Genomic DNA, 22841 nt, shown 5'->3' with positions numbered 1-22841 from the left:
AAAAGCTAGCCCTGCACGGCACAGCTTTGCTCAGGAGAGTTAACAGAAACTCCTAAGCTAGAGCTCTGGACTTCCACATCTGGCTGCACAGAGATAGGAAGTAACACCCAGATGATGCCAGCTAAGAAGTGAAACAATTATCAGCAGCTTACATTGGGGGGGAGGGGAGGGGGGGGGGCACCAGATGATACGGTGTTTGGAGTGTTCCTACAAGACAACAAGCATGGTGTAACTGTGTTTTTTGGTAAGAAAATGCCAATGAACCACAGAGCTCATAGATAATGAAATGTAAATAAACTTTTATAATATTGTAAAGCGCTGCGGAATTAGTTGGCGCTATATAAATACCAATAATAATAATAATAATAATATTCCTCATCTTGTTTTCTTTCTTTTTTCAGGATCTAGATAGGGACCAGATGTTAATCCATACTACATAACTGAACTGAATCCCAGAAATATGAACATGTAATTAAATCATATTGTACACATGTGCTATTAAAAGGCTGCCTGAGCATGATGGGGAATGTAGTTTACAAACAATGCGCTGCCATTGTTAGCTTTTAATGCTGTAGGCAGATAGGACAGAACACAAACTGCTTAATCACCCACGCAGTCTTCTGCATTGTGCTTTGACTGACTGCGTCCGCTCAGATACCCTGCCCTAATGCTTCTCTCAGCAGAGCTGCAAAGCACCGTGCACAGCCCAGCTTGCCAGAGCAGTGACGCATTGCAGAGACTAGGACAGGAATCTGCTGGGACTGGCTATAAAAAATCTGCACAGAGGGGATTGGAAGTGCAAAGGAATCCCCTTTTATCCTTACATGGCTTCGACAATTTGCAGCTCAGATGCTTTTTCAAGACCATTTTCACCAGCAATGAGCAATCAGAATATTTACAACCTCTGGAAGCAGAACAGATTATCTTAAACACAGTCTGATCTAGAATTCAATCTAACCTTATATCTAAGCTGAAATAATGTTTTAATGTAATTCTGCTGTTGTAGAAAATGATTTTCCCTCGGACTTTGTTCAATGCTTTATAAAGATGTTTTAGTGAGTCTGTCTCCAGTGCCCTTTCCACTCTAGGAAAATACTATTAACCCACAAACTCCTGCAAATCAGGTGGTTGTGGAATATGGAATGTATCAATTAGAATGAATGGAACCATCCCACGGCTGCTGTCAGACACACAGGCCCATTCTATGTTATGCTCTTGGCAAAGCTCTGACTCTGTTCTCTCTCCTCAGGGAGAAACATTTTGTTGACCAAGAAATAAAGTTTATTGCCGGCAGGAGCTGGTGGTGGGATTACACTATAGAGGAATTATCTTGGAAATGGCCCATGAGACAAACTAGATCCTTGCACCACAATGCTTTAAGCAGGCCTCCCAGCAGTCCTGTATTTGGCAGAACAGCCCCGATTTTAGGGTCCTTTCCTGCCATCTCGCTTTAAGAATGGACCCCGGGGCAGCACATCGGTAGGACATCATTAAATATGCTTGAGCTGTGCAGTAGGCACTAGGTCAATGCATGGAGTGTTTAAGCAGGCTCTTTGCATGGTCCTGATGGGTGGGAGCAGGCAGGCCAGGCAGTCTGTCAGTGGACAGGCCCTCCGTATTTCCAGGCGAGCATGCCCATTATGGGAGTCGCTTGTTGTAAGGTATGTTAAAGGGACACAAAAGGCACCCAGTATTCCAATAGGAACCGCCCTCAATACACATAAGCCAAGGGTGCTAAACTAGACCATGGGCCAGCACAAGCCCAACATAAATACCGGTAAGAGAGAAGAGGTCCATGCACATTTATAGCTTCAGACACGTTTATTGGAACATGAGGAACACGGCAACATTTTGACCCAAGATTGGGTCTTTGTCAAGCTTGACAAGCTATAGGAGTGCCTGGACCTCTTCTCTCTTACCACTATAGGCACCCAGACCACTTCAGCTCAATGAAGCAGTCTGGGTGCACTGTGCCTGTCCCACTTAGCCCTGCAATGTAAAATCACTGCTGTTTTTGAAAAACTGCAATGATTACATTGCAGGACTAAGACTGCCTCTAGTGGCTGCCAATCAGACACATTTTGTCATTTTTAAAATGACAACATAAAGCGCAGTGCTGAACAAGTAGTTGCAAAGAGACAGCAGGTGTTGAGGTTTCTGTTCAAATGAGCTTACAGTATAAGCTTTTATTTTTTTATCTAGTATTTATCTTTATTTAGTTTTATTTGTATTTTGAATGTGCCATACTTTTAAGTTGTTTATAATTATATTTGTATATTGACTTTATTTTGGTATTTATTTGATTTTGTCTTTAATATTTATTTCCCAGTAGAGACCCCAGAATTGGATGCAGTAATATGCTAAGCGAAATATCACACACTTTTGCACTTATCTGAACGTATGCCGTATGATATGTCAAAGCTTCAATATATACCAAGCCTAAAACAAAGATTTGATTTTACACAATAATAAAAACATTAAAATCCATTGTCAGTATGTGAGCTGAGAACCGGGCAACTTTTTGCACCTTACCCTATATATTTCCTTAGGCATTATGGGGTTATAAATGGACTTTTTGATTGAAAAATCACTCCCATAATTACCATTTATTTATGGTAAATGTATTTATTTTTGGCCAATAACAGTGATGGTATCTGAATCAGCAAATCACCTCTGCCAAAAATGACATGCGCTGAACAAGGGCATGGCAACCACAGTCAAATCTTACAAAAAGAACAAACACCACACACTGCCAATTGAAGGCTAAAATTAACACGTATGAACATTCACCTTGCCACATGAGATCATTGACAGTGCCAGCTGGTACCAAAGATGGAATTCTCCAAAGGCAAACTTCATCGCTCTCTCCAAACACTGCAAAAAAGTCCAAATAATTAACATTAATTAATATAGCCGTCCTGTGAGGAACATCTTTTTAAAGAACTCAAATTAAAACTAAAGAACATATAAAATATATACATAATATTGTATAGTATTACATTTTTTTTTTTTACTTCGTTCTATTCAATAAACCTTTTATCTGGTATTTTCGACAGAACTAAGATAAACACTAAAGTACGTATAAAGTAGATATATACATAATATAGTATAGTGTACAAAATTGTTTTTTACTTCTATTCAATAAACCTTTCATTTGGTACCTATCTTGATAAATCTTGATAAATCCACTCCCTCGAAGGCAAAATGTTGCCGTGTTCCTCATGTTCCAATAAACGTGTCTGAAGCTATAAATGTGCATGGACCTCTTCTCTCTTACCGGTATTTATGTTGGGCTTGTGCTGGCCCATGGTCTAGTTTAGCACCCTTGGCTTATGTGTATTGAGGGCGGTTCCTATTGGAATACTGGGTGCCTTTTGTGTCCCTTTAACATACCTTACAACAAGCGACTCCCATAATGGGCATGCTCCCCTGGAAATACGGAGGGCCTGTCCACTGACAGACTGCCTGGCCTGCCTGCTCCCACCCAAATGTTGTAACATTTTGCATGCCTTTAGAATTCTTTGGAATGACAGACAGAATCATGGAAGCTGTAATTCTACAAAATCTGGGGATCTACCTTTTGGGCACCCCTGCTCCCCCTGCTCTAAGGCTTCTTTTTACAAAGCCCTTAAAGGCAAAAGAGGTGTTCCAAAAACTGTGGTAGGGTAACCCACAGTCTCTTAACACTATAACCACTACACTAGGCAGCAGTGATTATGGTATTTTGATATCCCCTTTAATCAAGATTAAATTTTTTTTACATGTATTGTACACTAGAACATAAAACATTATTCAAAGAATAATCTATTTTAATATTGTAATGTTTCCCCCAAGGACATTTAAAGGTACATAAAACACGCTCTGAGATTTTAACTGAATTGCCAATTGATAAATAGATTTTATTATTAGACAAAGTAAGAGTATTTATTATGCTGACCTCGGAGAGGTTAAAAGGTTGAAATAACAATCCCAGGAGTAAAGTCTGCATTTTTTATATATTGTGTGCATTAACCAACTGAGCTACCTGACTGGTGCTTTCTTTAAAAGCCAAACAAATTACCAAATACACAATGGATATCATTCATAGGTTTGAAGCAGTGGCGTACACATGACCCATGGGGCCCCGGTGCGACCGCGGTATGTACGCCAGTGCATGCAGATGCACACACACTTAAAGGACCACTACAGACACCCAGATCACATCAGCTCAATGAAGTGGTCTGGGTGTCAGGTCCCTCTAGTTTTAACCCTGCAGCTGAAAGCATAGCAGTTTCAGAGAAACTGTTATGTTTCACTGAGGGTTAATCCAGCCTCTAGTGGCTGTCTCACTGACAGCCGCTAGAGGCGCTAGAGGCGCTTCCGCCATTTTAAGACACTGAACGTCCATAGGAAAGCATTGAGTAATGCTTTCCTATGGGCGGTTTGAATGCGTGCGCGGCTCTTGCCGTGCATGCGCATTCGGAGCTGAGAGGCGGAGGGATCCCCAGCGCCATGGGAGTCCGGCGCTGGAGAAAGGTAAGTGCTGAAGACACACACACACACACTCTCACGAACAAATGCATACACACTAGCTAACAGACACACATTTACTGACAGAGACACACTCAGCGGCAGACATACATACACACTCACTTACAAAACATACACTCTCACTGACAAACACACACTCACTAACAGACATCAAACAGACTCACTAACACACACACACAAACACACTCAGTAACAGACACACACAGTAACACATTCACTGACACTCACTAGCAGACACACACACACACTCTAACACAAACACCAACACTCACACTAACACACTCACACTAACACACTCACACACACTAACACTCAAGCACTCACTCACACACACTAACACACACACATACATACTTACACACTAACACTCACACACTAACACTCACACACTAACACTCACACATTAACACACACTCACTCACACACACTTACACTCACACACACTTATACTCACACACACTAACACTCACACACTAACACTCACACTCACTCTAACACTCACACTCACTCACACACACTAACACTCACTCACACACACTAACACTCACTCACACACACTAACACTCACACTCACTCACACACATTAACACTCACACTCACTCACACACACACTCACTCACACACACTCACACACACACACTAACACTCACACTCACACACTCACACTAACACTCACTTACACATGTTTTTTTTTTAATTTAATCCCCCCAGCCTCCTTACCTTTTGGAGTGCTGAGGGGATTCCCTGGGGTCCAGTGGTGCTGCTGGGCTCCTGGGGGGACGGTCACCCGGCGGGCAGTCAGGCTGGCCGGTGCGCGAGGGAGCACTCTCCCCTGAGTGCTTCCTCTTCAGCTCCCTCGCGCGCCGCGTACTGATACCGGCGCCGGAAGATGACGTCATCTTCCGTCTCCAGTATCATTGCGGTGCGCGAGGGAGCTGAAGAGGAAGCACTCAGGGGAGAGTGCTCCCTCGCGCACCGGCCAGCCTGACTGCCCGCCGGGTGTAAGCAGGGCCAGCCTCGGGGGGCCCTGAGGTGGCCGGCTCCTGGGGCCCCCAGGAGAAGAGGCTGGCCCAGTGCGTACATACCGGGTCGCAGGGGCGGCCGGGCCCCCTGGTGGGCCGGGCCCGGTCGCAGCCGCGACCACTGTGACCCTGGTATGTACGCCACTGGTTTGAAGGAACCTATAATACTGGTATCTAGCATACCTATCAAACCCCTGTTTTATGCACTTGTTAATAACGATGCTATAAACTTTACTTTAAAATGATGAAAATGTGCCATCAATGAAGGTCAAGGTGTTGCAAACAATTAAGTATTATGTTCTAGAGACAGACGATGGAATCAAGTTTGTAATTCGAAACATTTTATAAACTTCTGAACGGCTTAAAAAATGTCAACAATACATATACAGTACAGATTAGATAGATTTTGATGAAAACATTTTGTGAGACAAATTCACATTAATTGCTTGTTTTTCACCAGGCCCACTGAACATATGAGGTGAGGCCCACATGAAATGATGCTTACTGATTAATTTTCATCAGAAAAGATTTGCTCATGTTTCAGTATATATATATATTTGTGATCGGAAATATAATAGTAATATATGTGATTTGGTTTATGCAAAGTTGGTTAGGGTGTGCCATAACCAATGTACGGGTAGGCCATAACCAATGTACGGGTAGGCCTGTAATAAATGTAAAGGTATTAATAACAGTATTAATAAATAAAGCATATGGGGTGAGGTGGGTGGGATGACCTGAATGAGATGGGCCCAGGTAATAGGGTAATTGGAGTTTTTATAGGATAAGATAGATTTAAACTCCTCACACAAATACAGGCCTATGGCCTTAAAACTTGTGGTCAGAAACATAATAGTAATATGCGTGATTTGGGTTAATCCAAAGTTGGTTGGGGTGTGCAGTAACCAACGTACGCGTAGGCCTGTGATAAAAGAGGGCAATGCGGTATCAAAGAAGAACACACTGATTGCATCAAATTTACAATGCCAAACTTTTAAAAGCTTTCCTAATTTCTGAAGACTTTTCCATCTCCCCAATATTTTAATAATATGCACTGGAGTGTCAGTGTGCACTGAAAGCAGCTGAAGCTGTACCTATTCAGCACCAATCTCAGGAGTAGTGGTCTAATGTACAATATGAGTTTAGCGGTAGTCCGAGGGATTCCTTGCAGTGAGACTAGTGGTGAATTGTGTGTGACATGACAGTGTGGATAGGTAGGAGTCGAGTAGTTTACCCAGGCACCACCTGTTCTCGGTGGGATAAAGTGGCATAGCAGATGGATGAGTAGCTTGGTTAGTTTTAGAGGTCTGTAGAGAGTATATAGTAATTGTGATGTTTTGTGATATCTGATATATTTTAGCTGGATATGATGTCTGTCTGTCTAGCAACTGTAAACTCTTGGGGTCTCAAAAAAAGGTAGAATGCTATATAAATAGCGGTTTTAATTACTAAATTTGTAGGAATGTCAAACGGTTGTTTGTCAAGTAAATCAGAGAGGGCTCAGAATATCAGACTATTGATCGGTAACCTAGATGAAGTATGGGGTCTATCTGTTTTATTAATACCCCGTAATATACTTTTAATGGGATAGGGCGTGAGGATTATACATAGAACAATTATGGAATTTTGTGAATTGGCCAGCTCTTCAAGGAGCATGCCAGCTACGCTATCTAAGTTAAAGTGGCTAGCTTTTGTTGGATATTGTTGCCAATATAAGAAATGTTCCTTTGAGGACAAATTCTGATGTAGTCTAGCACTGACATCTGCATCTGTAATGGGAAATTGAAATTCTTCATTATGATGTCAGAAGTTCATTTAAGTTGCAGGGGAAATCTAATCTTTTTTGCCAAATTAATGGTTTGAGAAACAACAGAACGCACGTCACCCATATGTCAAGCACCATAACCACTTCAATAGGCTTAAGTAGTTATGACGCTTGGAATATCCATTTACAGGGTACCAAATACAACTTTATAAAAATATTCTGATATAGCGAATTAGAAAATAGGGATGTTAAATGTAGCGTGCTTAGATTGTCAGAGGGAATCCCTGTTTTTCAAAATGCTTGAAAACAGCTCAAAGAACATATTTATGGGACTTTACTCCCACAATCACCACAATCCCTACAATGAGCATTAGTGTTCAAAGTACACGTAATGTCCCTTTAAAAATCAAGAAAAAACAGGGATACAGGGAGTTTGATTCTGATTAAAAAGATTTCCCGGAATTACTGAAGACAAGAAGGGGTTCCATTGGTTTCTCTTATCTTACATTAAAGGAACACTATAGTCACCTAAATTACTTTAGCTAAATAAAGCAGTTTTAGTGTATAGATCATTCCCTGCAATTTCACGGCTCAATTCACTGACATTTAGGAGTTAAAACACTTTGTTTCTGTTTATGCAGCCCTAGCCACACCTCCCCTGGCTATGATTGACAGAGCTTGCATGAAAAAAAAAACTGGTTTCACTTTCAAACAGATGTAATTCACCTTAAATAATTGTATCTCAATCTCTAAATTGAACTTTAATCACATACAGGAGGCTCTTGCAGGGTCTAGCAAGCTATTAACATAGCAGGGGATAAGAAAATCTTAATTAAACATAACTTGCAATAAAGAAAGCCTAAATAGGGCTCTCTTTACAGGAAGTGTTTATGGAAGGCTGTGCAAGTCACATGCAGGGAGGTGTGACTAGGGTTCATAAACAAAGGGATTTAACTCCTAAATGGCAGAGGATTGAGCAGTGAGGCTGCAGGGTCATGTTCTATACACCAAAACTGCTTCATTAAGCTAAAGTTGTTCAGGTGACTATAGTGTCCCTTTAAGTATTTATGTGTTTTCTCAAAAAAAAATACTATTACCATCAAAATCCTTTTTTTTTATCAAACACTTATATCGTTGGCAGGGCCGGCGCGTGCATAAGGCGGCACAGGCGGCCGCCTTAGGGCGCACCGGCTCTGGGGGCGCAAAATTCCAGTGACCGGCAGGAGGGAAGTGCTCCCTCCTGCCAGGTCACCTCCTGGATCCCCGGAGCTGCTGGGAGGCGTGCGGCTGAAGTTGATTAGGAGGCGGCGAGGGAGCTCTCTGGTCTCTCTGACCGGCTCCCTCGCGCGCCTTTTGCTGATGCCGCGGGAGCCGGAATATGACGTCATATTCCGGCTCCTGCGGCATCAGAAAACAGCCTGCGAGGGAGCCGGTCAGAGAGACCAGAGAGCTCCCTCGCCGCCTCCTAATCAACTTCAGCCGCACGCCTCCCAGCAGCCCCACTGGACCACCAATGAAAGACCCACGCCAGCACTCCAGGTAGGGAGGCTGGGTGGGAAATTTAAATGTAATTTAGATAATGAATTACTGTGTGTGCATGTGAGTGAGTGTGTATGTCAGTGTGTATGTGTGTGTCTGTCAGTGTGAGTGTGTGTGTGTGTCTGTCAGTGTGAGTGTGTCTGTCAGTGTGAGTGTGTGTGTGTCTGTCAGTGAGTGTGTGTGTGTGTGTGTGTGTGTGTCTGTCAGTGTGTGTGTCTGTAAGTGTGTGTCTGTCAGTGAGTGTGTGTGTGTGTGTCAGTGTGTGTCTGTCAGTGTGTGTGTCTGTCAGTGTGTGTGTCTGTCAGTGTGTGTGTCTGTCAGTGTGTGTGTGTCTGTTAGTGTGTGTGTGTCTGTCTGTCAGTGTGTCAGTATGTGTGTGTCTGTCTGTCAGTGTGTGTGTGTCTGTCTATCAGTGTGTCTGTCAGTGTGTGTGTGTGCATGTGAGTATGTGTGTGTGTTCGAGTATGTGTCTGTGAGTTTGTGTGTGTGTGTGAGTATGTATTTTTCTGTAAGCCTGTCTGTATGTATGTATGTATCTGTATGACGGTATGCCTCTGTATGTCTTGTACGTATGTTTCTGTATGCATGTATGTAACTGGATGTATGTTTGTCTCTGAATGTCTGTATATATGTCTCTGTATGCCTTTATGTCTCTGTATGTACGTATGTGTCTCTGTATGCCTGTATGTCTTTGTATGCATGTTTCTGTATGTATGTATGTGTCTGTATGACGGTATGCCTCTGTATGTGTCTGTATGACGGTATGCCTCTGTATGTATGTATGTGTCTGCATGCCTGTATGTCTCTGTATGTATGTTTCTTTATGCCTGTATGTCTGTATGTATGTGCCTGAATGTCTTTGTATGTATGTTTCTGTATGTCTGTATGTATGTGTCTGTATGACGGTATGCCTCTGTATGCATGTATGTCTTTATATGCCTGCATGTCTCTGTATGCATGTATGTCTCTGACTGTATGTGTCTGTATGTCTCTGTATGATTATTTCTGTCTTTGTATGACAGTGTACCTGTATGACTTTGACTGTGTGACTGAAAAATGATGCATGTGTGCCTGTGGCTTGGGAGGAAAGACACACAGGTGAAGATGCATTTTTTAAATTTTTTTTTTAATGAGGGTTGGGGGCGCCAAAATGCATCTTCGCCTGTGTAACTAAAAATCCTAGCACCGGCCCTGATCGTTGGCAACGATATACTAAATAAAATAGCCAATCCTTGTTAATTAATTGACTAATAGGTATATAGATCATATACTTATTACCATTTGTAAGAAATCTAGAGCAATGACTGAATTTTAATCTATGGAACTTTTATCATAAGAGCAATACTTGGAGCTATTTTTATTCTGATTAATGTATATACTTCAATAAAACCTATTTGAAGTGTGATTTTTACAGCAGGGAGCTATATGTTTATTCAAAAAGGAGAATAGATCATCAAACAGGGAGAATTTCTGTGTGAAAAGGAACTAAGTGTAGCTCTGTCTGAGCACATTATGTTTACTGTTACTTATTATACAGACTTAAAACAGGCTTATTCACTAAACCACAAACTGTAAACTGATAACTTCCAAAATTTGGGGACGAAAATAATTAAAGGACCACTATAGGTACCCAGACCACTTCAGCTCAGTGAAGTGGTCTGGGTGCCAGGTCCCTCTAATGTTAACCCTGCAGCTGAAAACATAGCAGTTTCAGAGAAACTGCTATGTTTCACTGAGGGTTAATCCAGCCTCTAGTGGCTGTCTCATTGACAGCCGCTAGAGGCCGCTTCCGCGATTCTCACTGTGAAAATCAAAGTGAGAAGACGATGGACGTCAATACGAAAGCATTGAGTAATGCTTTCCTATAAACGGTTTGAATGCACGCGTGGCTCTTGCCGCGCATACGCATTCTGCGCTGACGTCGGCAGGAGGAGGAGTGTTCCCCAGCGCCGAGAGAGCCCGGAGGGAGGGGGGCCATGAGGGTGGGCGGGACCTAATGACCCTATAGTGCCAGGAAAACTAGTCCTTTAAGCTGGAAAAATAGCCTGATAATGTCCTAGTGTCCCCAAGTAATCCATTTTGGCCTAATATTGTCAGAATCTTCCCGCTAACAATGATCGTCAAACAGGTAGTGAGGAGTTTGCCTCAACACTCTCAGGAGCACAGCAGCAAAACAGCCACAGCGGGCTGACCAATGACCAAATTATAGTAAGATAATTGTTGTAAACAAGTTTTTTTATTGATTTTTTTATATTTTTGACATTCTTTATTTTTGGTAGTGCATGGCATGACAATCAGATAAACAAAGGCATTTCATGAAAGTATAATTCACAATGCACCGATGTAGCAATATCAAGAAAATCCAAAGTACTGCACTTTTTGGGTTTTTTCTTTTTGGATAATAAACGAGATAATCATGCCAGTATCCAAAATATTAAACATGCTTAGATGTCAGGTCACAGGAGCAAGAACACATATGGTAGAAACAGTAATGTGGCATTAGAGAATGATGAACATTTATTTTTTTCACGTTATAAAGATGCTGCTACATGTCAAAGCTCAACAATTGCTAACTAGAGGATCATCAGGCTTAGGTATACATAGCAGAGACTGTAAGATAGCAAGCTAGGTAAGGTAAAGACAGTAGATACGAACAGTGCTGCTTCACTAATATGCATGTCAGACCAGACTAAACTGACTGACAGATTGATTAATTAGCAGTGGAGCCACTGGGTGTTAGCAGGTAGCAGAAGGGTAGGAGAAACTATCAACGCTGTACACATCATTAATTAAAATTTCAGGCAACAAGAGTTGTATAGAGAGATATATCGTCGGCTGTAATCAACCATCTCCATGTTAGGTATTTTGTTTCCTCTCCCTGGCACAGGGCACGTAAGGTAGTGCTGTGTGTGCAACAGGTTGGTGGTCAGTAGCCCGTAGTGCAGCAGATCCCTGTAGCTACAGCTCCATGCCTTAAAGGGAGCCAGTGCCATTACGCCATGGATCAAATGTCCCGAACAGCGGGATCATGGGCCTGAGGGTCTCCCGGAATGCGGTCTTCTCTGTGGGCATATGAACTGCAGCATAGAGAGAGATCCAGTTGGGCCCCCAGCCTAGAAAAGAAACAGGTAACCGATACTGCTTCATAGGCTGTCTGCGACACTGGAGGGGGGGAGTGTGGGTTGTCGCTTAGCGAGACGATCCCAGAAGGCCTGGCATATTGCCTCAAATCTAGCGTTGAAGACTTCTCTCCAGTTCTGGCCTGACAGGCTCCTTTGATTATGCTGAGGTGTCAATGCGGCGGCCATCTTGGACTAGCCACATGGCTTGCAAAATTCCTCTGCTAGTCTCCCTGAAACAGGCTTAGCGGACCCATTAGGGGCCGGGATATCCCGCACCCATCCAAAGGAGGGGGGAGGGTAAAGGGGTTCTGAGTGTTCAGTAGTGAGTTTCGCGCCAACTGGTAGGAGATCGGCCGTATCTCCACACCGTCAGCGCGTCAGATGCAGTAGGCCTCAGACGTGGACACGGGCGATGTCCAGCAGACTTCCCTTATTCGGAGTCTGCAAGGTATGGTCGGCTTTTGGAGCGTCAGCTTATAGTTTAAAATCGCTTTCTGCAGAAATATGCACTCTATTTGAGTAGTTGGGCCCAGACCGTGGGGAGCTATAGGCAAACACGTCTGGCCATGTTGGAGGTCAAGCCCCGCCCCCTTTTCATTGATTTTTTTTTCTGTACAATGTACAAAACTGATGAATACACAGACCTCAAGCTCCTCGCAAGCATCCTCGCGACCAGACTGGCGCCACTGCTCCCCGCGTCAATCCACCCAGACCAAACGGGATTCATCCTAGGCAGGGAAGTGAGGGACAACACCATCAGAGCCCTGAATATCATAGCCCACGCCAAGACGCTAAAGACGCCGGTACTACTCCTGTCTACAGATGCAGAAAAAGCATTTGACAGAGTGGACTGGGACATGATGTTCGCAACACTGCGACAATTCGGCGTCGGGGCGAAGTTCCTCACCTGGGTGATGGCGCTCTACACTGACCCGTCAGCAAGGCTCAGGATCAACGGCGCACTATCGGACCCGTTCCACATCCTCAACGGAACCAGGCAAGGATGCCCGCTCTCACCCTTACTGTTTGCTATGACGCTGGAGCCCTTTCTTAATAAGATCAGACAGAACGCAGACATACAAGGAATAGGGATCAGAAACACGCACCACAACATCATGGCGTACGCGGACGACCTGTTGTTTGTGGTCACGAACCCAGAGACCTCCCTCAGGGCAATACAGACAGAATTCGAACTATATGGCCGACTTTCGAATCTCCAAATCAATCACTAGAAGTCAGAAATCCTAAAACGGTCAACCACGCATTGAAAACAACGATCCAGAGACAACACCCATACCGCTGGTGCGACCACAGAATGAGGTACCTGGGGGTCTGGCTCACACCCAACCCAGCAGACCTATACGCCCAAAACTACCTCCCAATGCTGAGAAAAGCAACAAATGGAGCTCCTACTACATATCATGGCTAGGACGGGTGAACGCGGTCAAGATGACGCTGCTTCCCAAGCTACTGTTCATATTCCAAACAGTCCCGATAACAGCTCCACCATCATTTTTCACGGCACTGAAAACGGAAGGGCGGAAATTTATATGGAAAGGCAGGTATCCCCGGATAGCACATGCCCAACTAATCCTGCCCAAACTCCGTGGGGAATTGGCACTGCCGGACTTTGAGAAGTACCACCACGCGGCACACCTCACGAGAATCATCAGTTGGACGGTGGCAAGCGGCACGAAACTGTGGACCCAACTGGAATCAGACACGACCCACTGCGACCTCAGGACACTACCTTGGATCCCAAAAGCCACATACAAACACAAACACATCAACAACCCATTCGTGGCGGCCACCATGCAAGTCTGGCACAGACTGGGCACAAAACAGTACCTGACGACGGACCCCGGCCCACTCCTCCCCCTGAGAGGCAACCCAGACTTCCCGGCAGGGGACATGGGCCCAACTCCGCAACCCAATAGGACACAAGCCAATCATCCGCATAAAAGACATCCTCCGGAACCCCTTCGACATCCGACCACTACACGAACTATTCCCAGACAGACCAATTACCTTCGCACACACACTCCAGAGAGCGCAAATGACACAATACGCCCGATCCATCCCCCCAGAAACCATCCCTCCTGAGGGAACCAACCACGTTCGAACACCTCTGTTTGCAAGACCAAGAACTACCACGAGCCATATCACAGATTTACTTGACCCTAATCACGAGCAGATACTTACTGGCACCCCCATGCATCAGACAGTGGGAGGAAGACCTAGACGAGCCCATGACAGAGGCAGACTGGGACACGATCATCACCTTGATACAGAAGACACCGGGCTCAGCACGCCTACAGGAAAATTCCTACAAGATCCTCACTCGGTGGTACCTGACACCATCAATGCTCCACGCAAGGAACCCAGAGGTGCCAGACACCTGCTGGAGATGCGAGGAGGCAGTAGGCACATTCAAGCACATTTGGTGGTCGTGCCCCAAGATCCGTCCATACTGGAAGACGATTGGGAAGACTATACACGAAGTAACGGATGAATTACTGCCAGAGACCCCAGCCGCCTTCCTCCTACACAAAACCACCATGCCAACACAGGCATACGTCAGATCCATCATCCCCAGACTGCTCAACGCGGCCAAGGCGACCATCCCCATCTACTGGAAACAAACAGCTACGCCCCCACTGAAACGATGGGTAGCAGAAGTGGAAGCGACGCGAACATTCGAAGACGTGAAAGCCGTCACCACGTGACAAAGAGACCGCTACACACAACGCTGGTTCTACTGGCTACGCCACACCACGTCCGACCCCTTCCAAAACCGCCTTGCGGCAGACACCCCCGAGAGGAACGAGCAAGAAAGCGGCAGGCCAGAGCGGGGAGCCGAGAGACCCGGGGGCTGAGCGGAACGGGGCGGCGACGGGGGACTGGATAACAGGCCACCAACCCACAACCCCCTCACTTACCCTCCCAGGACACGGCCACACACACTTACACTCGAAAAATTACCTCAGACACAAAAGATAGCCACATAACCAGGCGACGAGAAAGGAGACACATAATACAACAATGAACAACCACATGCTGAGGGGACACGCGCAAGACATACCAACTACACACAACACAGATACCTGAGAATTTACCGAGGGGCTACAGCGGCCAAACATAGACAGAACAAGACGGAACAACGCAGCACATATAACCCACGTTACCGCCTAGAACACAGGAGGCACGGGCCACATAACCAAACCCACTAGAAAGTTGGGATGCACACGAGATAGCAACAGACCCGGCACAATACACAACAACAAGCAGGGAAATAAGACGGGACAGAGGGAACCACGACCGAGACACGCGGGAAAGACGCCGTCTGAACGATAACAATCCAGACGCCCGAAACGCACCAAGCATTCACACCACACACCCGTACAACACTGAACCACACACAGCCCTAAGAACATGTTAAGCGCACGCGGCGCAGACAGACTCCTCTATAGATACCAGGAATACACACCTCACCCACCGAACGACACCCACACACAACTCAAACCAAACACAGCACACAAACTATGATCACTAACAAGGATGCAATTGACATGCTCGAACAGCCTCTGCGCAGGCACCTATACGTCACCTCTGCTGCTAGGTGAAATGAGCCTCTGTGCAGGCAATAAAACGCTAAGATAGATGTATTGAGAAACGCCTCTGCGCAGGCAACTAAACGCTATGCTAGATGCAGGGTATGAAACGCCTCCGCGCAGACAACTGACTGCTTCGATTAATACAACGAGGAACACACCTCCACACAGGCGATCGACTGCAATGTGTACATGCAACCGTAAACCACATCCACGACATGACACGGATAATAATATTCGCAACAAAATTACATTAGTCACAAATAACCACCCTCGGGATAGCTATGCAAAATGTCAAAAGCATGGCACTTTCATTATCCACCTAGTTAACGCAACTAAACGACACAAGCCTTTACATGCTCCTCAATGTACCATTGCAATTTCACAAGGGCCTATTCAGAACCATCCTATACTGTTGTTTGCAATACACAATTATTGTTTTTCTTCTAGACATGTATGTTGAAATGTTAATTCAGAATACTGTGGTTATGTGTTAGATTTATGCTTAGACATAAGCACCCCTGCAAAGTTTATGTACGATAAAATGACCTGATTAATTCGCCTCTGCGCAGGTGATAATTTACATCTGCTCTTCTATATTGATGCTTAAGCCTCTGCGCAGGCGACTGTTCGCTTTCATGAAACTCTGTTTGATGTAAGAATACCTGACATGATACCAATAAACATATTTAAAACAAAACTGATGAATAGTCAAGTAGAAATGTGTGTGGTGCGTACTAAAATATAGTCCGGTTGGGGGGAGGGTTAAATAATAATAATAATAATAATTAAAAAAAATAAAATAGATATGATTTCTTAGATAATATGTGATAATATGATAATATGTGATTCAGACCAGGTCTCTCTGGGTGCCTGAGATGCCCCTTTAAACAGGTACTGATAAGCCCACTGCTGTAATCAGAGGTACACCTCTTGTGTACGTTTCTTGTAAATACAGAGTTTGGAATGTATTCACTAAACTGGAATTGTGAAACATTGACAAGGATATTAAAAATCACACACCCATATTGGTGATAGCTTTGCCATTGCTCTCCCAGGCTAAGATTGCTTCTAATATAAATTTGTAGTCAGCTACCTGTGGTAGACTTTTACCTACAATGGTACAGTACAAAGTGGGATTCTGTTATTTAAAATATACCTATGTAGCCAAACATGACATGGTATCACCTTGGTGTCGTGTGATCAAAACATCAGCCCAGTATTCTCTAGTGCAGGCATAGGCAACCTTCGGCACTCCAGATGTTTTGGACTACACCTCCCATGATGCCTTGCCAGCATAATGTGTGTAAGAGCATTATGGAGGGTGTAGTCCACAACATCTGGAGTGCCGAAGGTTGCCTATCCCTGCTCTAGTGTTACTTAGAGCATTTCTCGTAACACCTTCGGCAGTGCATTTTGCTTTCCCTTTCACAAGGAGTTTGTGATAGTGGAGGCTCCACTAGATGTGCCAAGCCATCCTATTAGAGATCTTTAAGCAAGTGGAGCTCTGCATGACTGTTTCACCTCCTGTGTAGACCTGTGTATCCTAACATTTCCTTGAATTGCTTTTATGGTTCTACAAACCACACACATAACTATAATGTATGCTCTGCATCTACTGGATCTTCTACCTACCAGCTGCTTGTACAAATACCCCCTCTCAGCAACGTCTAAATATTTATGGCCAGAATAATCTCTCATTAGGCTTTACTGATGGTGAATATGACAAAACAACCTGATACCGCCCTAACTGAGTCTCTACAATCACTACATAACTTGCAACACAATCATTTAGAGACTGAGATGCCTGTTTAGTATCTCCATTTTTTTTTTAGATTAACCAACGCATTTCAGTGGGTTCTGAATGTCTGTTGTCTGCAGCAATATGTCATTGTTTAAATTTTACACATTTCTACCTATAAAACTGATTTAAGGATTTCCAGATAACCGTTGATGGATTTACTACACAATCAATTACACTTTGGCAATACATACACTTTCCTTTATTCTGTTTCAGTCCAATTTGGTTAATTGCTTTTTTGTTTTCTTTTCTAATGGTAACAGAGCTACATTTCACCTGCATGCCATTGTTCCGTGGCTTTGCTAGTTTAACATTCTTTGGAGCCTTGTTTCTTCCCATATTGTCTTTTTAGATTTTCTCTCTGAACGACTATCTCATTCACTTTGGCCACTGAGGTCCCCGCAAGTATTCTTGCTTACAGCTACTGCCACTCTCAGTTCACCATATTAAAGGGGAACGGTCACTTCTCTGGAGTTTATCTTATACCACTGAATAAAACATTTAAAATCTCCTATAACTTGTGATAAAAAATGTTTTATGAGATGTGCTTTTTTCCCTTTAAGTTTACAATGTCCTGCCACAACATTAAAACCACTGACAGGTGAAGTGAATAACATAAATTATGTTGTTACCTGTTAAGGGGTGGGATATATTAGGCAGCAATTGAACAGTCGGTTATTGAATCTCAAGTGTTGGAAGCAGAAAAAATAGGCAAGCTAAAAGAACTAAGTGCCTTTGACCAGGGCCAAACAGTGATGTCTTAATGACTGGGTCTGAGTATCTCCAAAGCAGCAAGCCTTTTGGAGTGGTGTTTCTGACATGCAGTGGTTAGTAGTACCTATCAAAAATGGTGCAAGGAAGGACAACGATGAATCAGAGTCAGGGTCATGTCCGCCAAAGTCTCATTCATGCACATGGGGAGCAAAGGCTAGCTCGTCTAGTCTGATCACAGCGAAGAGCTAATGTAACTCAAATTGCTGAAAACTTAATGCTGGCCATGATAGAAAGGTGTCAGAACACACAGTGCATCACAGTTTGGTGCATATGGGGCCACGTAGCCGCATCCCCGTTTGAATTTCACGAAAGTGCCTTCAATGGGGACGTGAGGATCAGAACTGGACCATCGAGCAATGACAGAAGGTTAACAGCTCTATGATTATCTTCTTTAGTAATGATCCCAACAAATGCAGCTCGACTATAAATGCCTGTAATGTAGCCACTGATTGTGTATGCCATGTACCTGCTTAAACGGACACTATACTCACCTGAACAACTTTAGCTTAATGAAGCAGTTTTGGTGTTTAGAACATGCCCCTGCAGCCTCACTGCTCAATCCTCTGCCATTTAGGAGTTAAATCCCTTTGTTTATGAACCCTAGTCACACCTCCCTGCATGTGACTTGCACAGCCTTCCATAAACACTTCCTGTAAAGACAGCCCTATTTAGGCTTTCTTTATTGCAAGTTCTGTTTAAGTAAGATTTTCATATCCCCTGCTATGTTAATAGCTTGCTAGACCCTGCAAGAGCCTCCTGTATGTGATTAAAGTTCAATTTAGAGATTGAGATACAATTATGTAAGGTAAATTACATCTGTTTGAAAGTGAAACCAGTTTTTTTTTTCATGCAGGCTCTGTCAATCATAGCCAGGGGAGGTGTGGCTAGGGCTGCATAAACAGAAACAAAGTGATTTAACTCCTAAATGACAGTGAATTGAGCAGTGAAATTGCAGGGGAATTATCTATACACTAAAACTACTTTATTTAGCTAAAGTAATTTAGGTGACTATAGTGTTCCTTTAACAATATGGATAGAAGTAGATAAGCAGTGTCATAAATATCACTTAAAGCCAAACTCACAGTTAATAGACCCCCATCCTAGAAACACCATTGCAAGAACTGTTTCTGATACACAAAATGTGCCTTATTTGTTTTAAGTTAATGGCTTATTTTATAGAAATCATGGAAACGTGAATGTAAATGATACCTTCCAAAGCACTGACATACAACACACTTTATCTGTTTTATATATAGGCTTTAAGTATCACTTTTTACTCTACTGTTAATGTGATATGTTTAATGAATCTCCAGTCATGGCTTCCAGCTTTTAACTTTCGTTTTAGTAATCTACATGACATTTATTTCTAAACTTCACCGTTTAAGGCGTTTTTAGTCTCAGTATATTCCATCACATGCTTTGTATGAACGGTAATAGTTGACCCAAACAGCTGTTATCTATCCACCCAGCACATTCTTTCATGAAATGATGCATTATCGCTCATTGCTAGGATTTAGCTAGTCGAAACGTCTACAATGTAGTAGGATTTTCTGGTTGTGCTTTGAAAAAAAAAACCTGTAATGCATAAAACTCTCCTTTTACTCTTATTTTGGGAATCTACATTCCCTTGTTCAGTCATATGCATAGTGGTGCAAGGTTTGCCTACCTTACAGCATACCTCTTGTACCCGGAGGGCCAGGCGCTGCTTGAGCAAAGAGTCACATAACTATAAGAATGCATGCTAGCACAGAACCCTGAGGCTGGTAGGGAACAGCACAGTTCCTGCAAATTGTGATGGCTGACTTACAGGGTGTGTGCAAACTATGAGCAATGCACCCCCAAATTAACAGAGGGAGGCAGGATTGAGGATATTGGTGCTGAGATATTTGGAAAAATACCGCAGGGAATTAAATAATGAGATTTTACCATAAGCTTAAAGGGAATCTCCAGTGCCAGGAAAACAATCCGTTTTCCTGGCACTGCAGGATTCCTCTCCCTCCCACCCCCCAATCCCCAGTTGCTGAAGGGGTAAAAACCCCTTCAGTGACTTACCTGAGGCAGCGACATGTCCCACGTCGCTGCCTGCTCCTCCCCCGCCGCTCCACCTTCTGCCTACGTCGGCCGGTGGGCGAGACTGATCCCACCCACCGGCCGAGGAGACCTAATGCGCATGCAACGATTTTCAATGCTTTCCTATGGGGAATTGAGCGACGCTGGAGGTCCTCACACAGCGTGAGGATGTCCAGCGACGCTCTAGCACAGAAAACCTGTGCTATAGAGCAGGAAGTTCCCATCTAGTGGCTGTCTAATAGACAGCCACTAGGGGAGGACTTAACCCTGCAAGGTAATTATTGCAGTTTATAAAAAACTGCAATAATTACACTTGCAGGGTTAAGGGTAGTGGGAGTTGGCACCCAGACCACTCCAATGGGCAGAAGTGGTCTGGGTGCCTAGAGTGTCCCTTTAATTGTACCATAGCTACTACAAAAACGTTTGAACGTTGCACGTCTCTACTGTGTTAAACATATTTCCTTACTCCTAATGTGTTAGTAGTTTTTTGAGGAGGGTTACATCATCATCCTAACTTCAATAAAAAAAATAGCAGAAATAGAAAAGAGGAAAAATCTAAAACATTGTAACTCTTGGGAAACAGAAATCAGAGCATTGCTACAATGAAACCACACACAGCACAGTTCACACGGTCAGTAAAGCATTGAGCATACCTCTGACAGCATGACATACTGCCCTCTTCTGCCCATAGTGATACTCAGAAGGTCGTACACAGCAGACGCATTCTGCAGACTAACTTCACGGTCTTCTTTCTGGTCAGGAGCACGGCTGATAACAGCATCTCGGTTTGCCTATTCAGTAAATTATATTGTGTCAAAGTCTATAAAAAGGTAAACATACGACTCAGCGGTTTTACCTGGGTATTGTCCGAGTAATTATTTTAATTTAATCGTTTATCTTCTATTAGTAGAAATATATTACTTTTCGCTCAATACATTTGAATGGCTAAGAATCTGCGATTTCTATTATTTAGGAACATGTTTGCACCTTTTTTTATGATTCTGTAGTGATATATCTTAAAAACAATATTCATCCCAATAAAAAATACACTAAATACAATAAACTTACTAAATGATCAGGGTTGGATTTACTTAACATGTTCTCCTATGTGGCTTTCTATGTAATTATTGTCTAATGTTTACAATTTCCAAGTCAGGACCGAAATATTAGGAGCCAGGCAAAAATGTTAATTTGGGACACACAAACGTATACAAGCCCTACTCTCGCACATACCTAATTCATCACAATCATGAATCATACACATACACACCTAGCCACATTTACATTCACTTACCTATGCTGACTAAGCTAGCCACTCATACATAGCTGCCATACACACATAACTAGCCATTCACTTGCTCATACCTACAGAAATGCACATAGACACAAGCATTCACATATACAGACATACATTCATACACTCACACATACATACAGACATACATTCATACACTCACACATACATACAGACATACATTCATACATACATACACACTTGAATGTAATGAATTTTGTATATTTTTGCCTGGTGATCACATCTGCCAGGTGATGAGGGAGATACAAACTGGAGTTTTTTTTGCCTAGAGTGGAGGGGCGCACTGCATTCTGTAACACCAGAGACAGCTTGAGGAATGTTCTTGCACTGCCACACAGCTTTCTGCATAAGAGAGCACTTAGAATTACATGATGTCATATAACGTCTCTGTCAGAGAGAATGCAGTGCATGAGAGCAGGGGGCGCCCTCAAACTGTCTCTGCTATCAAAGGATGCAAACACAGCTCCATTCAGACATTAGGGCTAGTCGGAGCTCAAGGAGGTCTTTACAATGAAATATATACTAAGAAAAGCAAGAAAAACAGGTCACGCACTGGCACATTTATAGCGACATGAATTTCTTGGTGAGTCAACATTTTGACCTTATTCTTCACCATTAAATTGTATGCTAATACAATTGTACTAGACTAAGGGTAGGCAACCTTCGGCACTCCAGTTGTGGACTACATCCCCCATAATGCTCTTACACCCATAATGCTGGCAATGCATCATTAGAGGTGTAGTCCAAAACATCTGCAGTGCCGAAGGTTGCCTATGCCTGTACTAGACTATTGCTTGACTATATATTAGCAGCAAATCTTAAATATCTTAAACGAGAAACTCTTTATTCATGCAGTATAACTGCATTAATAATGAAATCTATCTACACATAGAAAAAACAACATGTCTATTATTTCACAAGTAACGATTGGCCATTTCAGGTGTATTAAAGCACATGGACATTGTTCTATCATCTATATAAATAGAAAATACGGTATATGGTTCAACATGTGAACGTTTACATATTGATTCTACTAACAGGATTCTTGCTGGAATGAATAAGGACTATCATACTGTGTGTTTCTTTCATATGGACCCCATTTTTCAATGTTGTTTTATTAACCAAACTGTGCACATTAGTATCTCCTGGTCCCTGAAATCTATCAGAGCTTATCAGAATCGTGTGCACCCCAAACCCATCACAGTTTATTAGAATCTACTGCACCCAAATCCATCAGCACTTATTAAAATCTTGTGCACACCAAATCTATCAATATTTAAACACATGTAAGG

At 43.2% G+C, this 22841-nt stretch overlaps 1 protein-coding gene across 1 annotated transcript in view; it reads right to left on the bottom strand.

Annotated features, from left to right (window-relative positions):
- TTC7A (tetratricopeptide repeat domain 7A) overlaps positions 1-22841 on the bottom strand; it is a 324338-nt gene that overhangs the window by 236028 nt on the left and 65469 nt on the right. The window contains exons 9-10 of the mRNA XM_063443923.1: positions 20888-21025; positions 2791-2874 (exon numbers count right to left, since the gene is read on the bottom strand). Of these exons, the coding sequence (XP_063299993.1) occupies positions 2791-2874; positions 20888-21025 (222 nt within the window). The remainder of the gene's footprint in view (positions 1-2790; positions 2875-20887; positions 21026-22841) is intronic.

The sequence above is a fragment of the Pelobates fuscus genome, chromosome 2 (genome assembly GCF_036172605.1).
Source record: "Pelobates fuscus isolate aPelFus1 chromosome 2, aPelFus1.pri, whole genome shotgun sequence".
In the NCBI taxonomy this organism is placed as follows: domain Eukaryota; kingdom Metazoa; phylum Chordata; class Amphibia; order Anura; family Pelobatidae; genus Pelobates; species Pelobates fuscus.
Note: the sequence above shows the minus strand (reverse complement) of the source record. Positions and strands in the feature narration are given on the sequence as shown.